Source organism: Acipenser ruthenus, chromosome 4 (assembly GCF_902713425.1).
Source record: "Acipenser ruthenus chromosome 4, fAciRut3.2 maternal haplotype, whole genome shotgun sequence".
Taxonomy (NCBI): Eukaryota; Metazoa; Chordata; class Actinopteri; order Acipenseriformes; family Acipenseridae; genus Acipenser; species Acipenser ruthenus.
The window spans coordinates 24,492,434-24,498,433 of NC_081192.1; the positions used below are offsets into that span (position 1 = coordinate 24,492,434).

General features: G+C 36.1%; 1 protein-coding gene across 6 annotated transcripts in view; it reads left to right on the top strand.

Moving 5' to 3' along the window:
* The window catches only part of LOC117400334 (double-stranded RNA-binding protein Staufen homolog 2-like), a 121,352-nt gene extending 116,334 nt beyond the window's left edge, over positions 1 to 5,018 (top strand). For 4 of the 6 annotated variants that reach the window (XM_034000149.3, XM_034000152.3, XM_034000151.3 and 1 more), the window contains 2 exons: positions 931 to 1,019; positions 3,828 to 5,018. In XM_034000149.3, the coding sequence (XP_033856040.3) occupies positions 931 to 1,019; positions 3,828 to 3,921 (183 nt within the window). In that variant the 3' untranslated portion in view covers positions 3,922 to 5,018. Of the gene's footprint in view, positions 1 to 930; positions 1,020 to 2,910; positions 2,933 to 3,827 lie in introns of those variants that run through there. The other 2 variants (XM_059022218.1, XM_059022219.1) reach the window with 1 other exon arrangement.
* Positions 5,019 to 6,000: the final 982 nt, after the last annotated feature.

Below are 6,000 nucleotides of genomic sequence, written 5' to 3' on the forward strand. Positions count from 1 at the left end.
TAACCTGCTTGGAACGGTGACTGTTAAGTAAAGCTTTGTTTTCTTAAGTTCGCTGCAGTTGGTGCTGCTGCAGTGCAGGCTTACTGTATATATCACAAGCAGCATGAATTATGTGTAAATAAACAACGTGTATTTTTATTTTTATTTAAATGATAAAAACATGATTACTTTCTGTATAACATATTTTTAAACTACATATGAATGTTTTATTCCATTTATATGGCTTACCTGTACAATAAAAGGATTTTCAATCAAATATAAACAAGTAGCTACGGTGCATTCACCAGTAAATTATGCAAATTAGTACCATCGAAGGTTCAAACCTTCCTTCGGTAATGTGTTCCGAACCTTCGAAGGTCAAAATGTACCCTTCGTTGCAGCCCTAGAACCTGTTAATATCAAGTATGAAAAGTGGTAATATTCACATAATTTAACTGAAAGAATTTGTTTAGATGGTGAAAAGCTAATTCAATTCTAACACATTTCATGGCTTATATCTTAATACTCAAAAAAAGAACATTAGCACAGAAACTGGTTGGTCCCATCACATAGGTCAGTGGGATCTTAAGTGCAAGTATTAAAGTTTTCTAAAGAGTAATCCCGTGATTCACTGTGCATGTCTACAGTAGTATGAGCTATCACTTGCAAAACTGCTGTTACAAAACCATCATCCCCTGTGGAGAAAGCAGGAAGAATTAGTCCAGTCTCTCTGCCTTAGACTTACTAGCGTTCGCTTTGAGAGAACCCTAGATGTCACAGAATGGAAATGTTTACATAATAGTCATGCAAAAATATATTTAAAGGAATGCAGCCAAAACAAACACTGTCAGCAAAGTGCATCCTGTTGGTATGGTGTCTGTGAGACAGCTGAATTTATTTGAAAAGCAGGTGATGTGTGACATTTAGAGAGCCATCTGTTTTTCTCAACAGGCAGCCCTAAGTGCCTTGAAACAGCTGTCAGAACAAGGACTGGACCCTGTGGAAGGTGCAATGAAGGTAGAAAATGGACCATGTGATAGGTAGGTATAAACAAGACTATCTCAACAGGATTGGGTACAATGTGGACAAAGAAACTAGGAAGATCTAGGAGCCAATGTTTTAAATGTGCCAAGGCACCATAAAATAGTCATACTGCTCCAGGACATAAAGTATACTCTGCATTATTGACCAATCAACATTATAAACATGGGATAACAATCACAAGCTGCTCGTTTTATAGTCACAGTATTGACAAAGGGTTATTTGGTTAACTTTTAATATGTGGCTTTTAGTGTAATAATACTATATATATATATATATATATATATATATATATATATATATATATATATATATACAGTATATATACAGTGCCTTGCATAAGTATTCACCCCCCTTGGACTTTTCCACATTTTTTAGTGTTACAACCTGGAATTAAAATGGATTTAATTAGGATTTTCTGTCACTGATCTACATAAAATAGTCCATAATGTCGAAGTGGAGAAAAAAAAATCTACATATTTTTCAAAATTATTTACAAATAAAAAACTGCAAAGTCTTGATTGCATAAGTATTCACTCCCTTTGCTGTGACACCCCTAAATAAGCTCTGGTGCAACCAATTGCCTTCAGAAGTCACATAATTAGTTGAATGGAGTCCACCTGTGTGCAATTAAAGTGTCACATGATCTCAGATTAAATACACCTGTTTCTGGAAGGCCCCAGAGTTTGTTAGAGAGCATATCTAAACAAACAGCATCATGAAGACCAAGGAGCGATCAAAACAAGTCCGGGATAAAGTTCTGGAGAAACACCAGTCAGGGTTGGGTTATAAAAAAATATCCCAAACTTTGAACATCCCCCGGAGCACCGTTAAATCCATTATTAAAAAATGGAAAGAAAATGGCACAACCGCGACTCTGCCTAGAGAAGGCCGTCCACCAAAACTCAGTGACCAGGTAAGGAGGGTATTAGTCAGAGAAGCAACCAAGAGGCCAATGGTAACTCTGAAGGAGCTGGAGAGATCCACAGCTGAGATGGGAGAAACCGTCCACGGGACAACTATAACCCGGACGCTCCACAAAGCTGGGCTTTATGGAAGAGTGGCAAGAAGAAAGTCATTGCTGAAAAAAAACCATATCAAATCCTGTTTGGATTTTGCAAAAGGCATGTGGGAGACACAGCAAACATGTGGAAAAAGGTTCTCTGGTCTGATGAGACCAAAATTGAACCTTTTGGCCTTAGCGCAAAACGCTGTGTGTGGCGCAAAGCCAACACTGCTCATCACCCTGAGAACACCATCCCCACGGTGAAGCATGGTGGCAGCAGCATCATGTTATGGGGATGCTTTTCATCGGCAGGGACTGGGAAACTGGTCAGGATTGAGGGCAAGATGGATGGAGCCAAATACAGGGAAATTCTAGAGGAAAACCTGTTTCAGTCTGCAAGAGACCTGGGACTGGGGCGGAGGTTCACCTTCCAGCAGGACAATGACCCTAAACACACAGCAAAAGCTACACTGGAGTGTTTTAAAAACAAGAACCTGAATGTCTTAGAATGGCCCAGTCAAAGACCAGCCTAAATCCGATTGAGAATCTGTGGCAAGACTTGAAAATTGCTGTTCACCAACGGTCCCCATCCAACTTGACAGAGCTTGAGCAATTTTGCCAAGAAGAATGGGCAAAAATTGCAGGATCCAGATGTGCAAAGCTGGTAGAGACTTACCCAAAAAGACTCACAGCTGTAATTGCTGCCAAAGGTGCTTCTACCAAGTAGTGACACAGGCGGGTGAATACTTATGCAACCAACAAATGTCTTATTTTTTTAAATTAACTTTTGTGTCACAATAAAAAATATTTTGCACCTTCAAAGTGTTAAGTATGTTGTGTAAATCAAATGGTAAAAATCCCAATTAAATCCATTTTAATTCCAGGTTGTAACACTACAGAATGTGGAAAAGTCCAAGGGGGGTGAATACTTATGCAAGGCACTGTATGTATGTATGTGTATATATATATATATATATATATATATATATATAATATAAAAAATATATATATATTTCTTAGCAGACGCCATCATCCAGGGTGACTTACAATTGTTACAAAATGAGTGCCTCTAGTTCAGTCACTTATTCATAACTTTCTATGAAACTACCTAATAAAAGAAATCAGTAATTAGCATACTACCTCAAACTATTTTTAGCATGCCTGAATGCTGTACAATTGCATTTGTCACAAGCTTTTGTAAATTTAAATTAATCATAATGAGCTCCACAGAAATACAAGTTGTTTCAATCTTTTGAGTATCGGCTCCCTGAACAAAAGGACTCATAAGATCGTTTGAAATATGATAATGGAAACATGGGCAGAGAAAAGGAAGCAGCTGAAATGATTCAAGAATATTTTTTTAGTAGGTGTCACTGGAAAAGGTTACACAAATGTTTTGTTACACAAGTTTCAGGCTTTTCCTTAAATTTAGATTGGACAAAGTGCATTCTTCAGGCTAGACTCCATTAACATAATTCTTAACCATTTTAATAATGTGGAAAATAATATATATATATATATATATATATATATATATATATATATATATATATATATATATATATATATATATATATATATTTAAATGATCAGCCTTTTAGCTTAGAAAAAAGAAAAGAAAGAAAAGTGGGTGTCTATATGATCTCATGCCTTTGTTATCTGAATGTAAATATTGTTTCGTTTAAAAGGAGTCACCTTTGGTGATGACCTATGATCCTAGGGTGGCATCTGCGTATAAACATGCCTTTCAAGACGTGCTGCCCTGGAACTCAGTGCTCTTCTTGACATTTTCATCTTTCAGACAACTGAAACATCTGGGAGAGAAGGCAGACAATAAACAGACTAACTCAGGCACCACTGGTCAGGCCTGCAAGGATTCAAAGGCCATCGTCTAGGAGCCCCCCCAGCGCCCCCAGCCGCCACCTCATCCTTATAAACCTGTCAACACACAATAGGGTGGATGTGTATCAGGAAATGAATGACTAAATACCATTATTTGAGTCTATGTGAAGACAACACTATCCTAACACAAAAAAGAAATGAATGGATTAAAAAAATATACAAAAATGAATAAGAATAATTAAATAAATACATTGCACGATGAATCAAGGGAAATCAAAAACCTATCCAGAATTTCCCCTTTTCTATATGAATAGTTTAAGTTTTAAAGATAGTTGCCCAGTGGCAGAAAAAAACCCACCACAATTGTGCTACTGAAAACTAATTGAAACATTTTAAAAATTGAGAAAACAAATGCTAGTAGAATATCAACATCAAACTGAGATACTGATGCTGTGGTTCAGTTGTAATTTTAAAAAAAATGGTGTCTTAATTTCAGCTTTGTTTCCTTTTTTATTTTATAAATAATGCTTGGGTATTTAAAAGTTAACCAATGACAGTGCTGTGAGAGTTGTAGTTGTTGTCTTCATATATAGTCATGCAGCTTATATTTCATGCTGACATTTAAAGCATTCACAATTCTATATGAATATGTATGACTTGCAAATACAGATACCATACCCTGAATTCGTATGCAAAAAATGAAAAAAAAAACTATTAAAAAAAAATGCTTATTAATACGTGACCTGGTGTTAGAACTGTAGAGGAAAAACTCAAAAAATGGCAGTTTAGCATTTGAGTGTCATGAACCTGTGGTCATGAATGAGGCATCTGACCTCCGGTTCACATATTCTCCCCCCATCCTGTTGTTTGAAGCCCATCTACACCTATTATGTGTGTTGTATTGGCCCACTGTTTGCATCAACTGATAACTTCATTCTAATCTGAAAGAGCATTTTAGGCCTAGCACCAAGGAAGACCTAGAAGCTAGGGAGGTAATTCTACAACAACAAAGAAAAAATAAGAGTTACACCTGATTGTATAACTAAAACACAAAGAATAGTATGTATGCTGATTGTTGGTGCACTCTGTAACAGCAACTTGTTATTAATGAATGGCCAAATGCAGTAAAACCATGTCAGTTCATGTTTAACTTTGTATTGTGTGGGGTTTTTTGTGTGTGTGTGCGTGTTAAAGGATGAGTAACTGGAATACACCTCAAATATCTGTCACATGAATACAAACAGTGCTACCTTGTTATATGGCAATCCTTTGTAGCACAGAACCAGTTATAAGGTGCCTAACAACGTACCTATCAGTGTGGTAATCCCACAACACATACCTTGGAGTGTTTTATTGCATAATTATAGACTGCTGAGGATGCCACTCAGAGCACATGTTTCATCTGCTTTATTCCACAAATTACAACACAGAGAAACACAATTCATCACATCACAGTACCAGTTTTTACCGCGTGTATTCTGAATTTCAGCACAGTTGACGTCAACTGCTTTTTTAACAAAAATCATACCCAAGGTACCTCTCGGAATTCCTTTTAACTGTAAAAATCAATTCAGAACAGTGATATCACAATCAGGCATCTACCTCAGTCACTTAACAGTATTCTCTTCATCAACCCTTTCCCGCTTTTCAATGAAAATGACAATGGACTAAATAAAGGTTGGTCATGATTAGAAAACAAATATAGCTGTTTTTTTTAAGCTTGTATAATTACAATAAAGCAGTATATAATATAGTTATAGGCCTGTGAGAATCTGTGTATGGGTTACATTGGCATGTGATCCATCACTTCTACTTCTGCCGGTATTACCCACATACACAGACATTTGACATCCTATAACCCATTATTATTATTTTTGTTGGATTGTTGAGGACACATTTTTTTCCGCTGAAAAAAAATCTATGAAATGTATGTTTTGTCAATTCTGTTCATGTCGTTCAGGGTAGAAAAAATTGTGTGTGTGTTGTAAGAAATATAAGTTAGCTACAGCTTGAACAAACTTTTTTTTTAATATATAATTGCCATTTTAATAAGTACATTCCTAAATGACCAAATGCATAATTAACTGACAGGGTGTTTCTTTAAAAAGATGATGTGGTTGTAATAGTTTCAT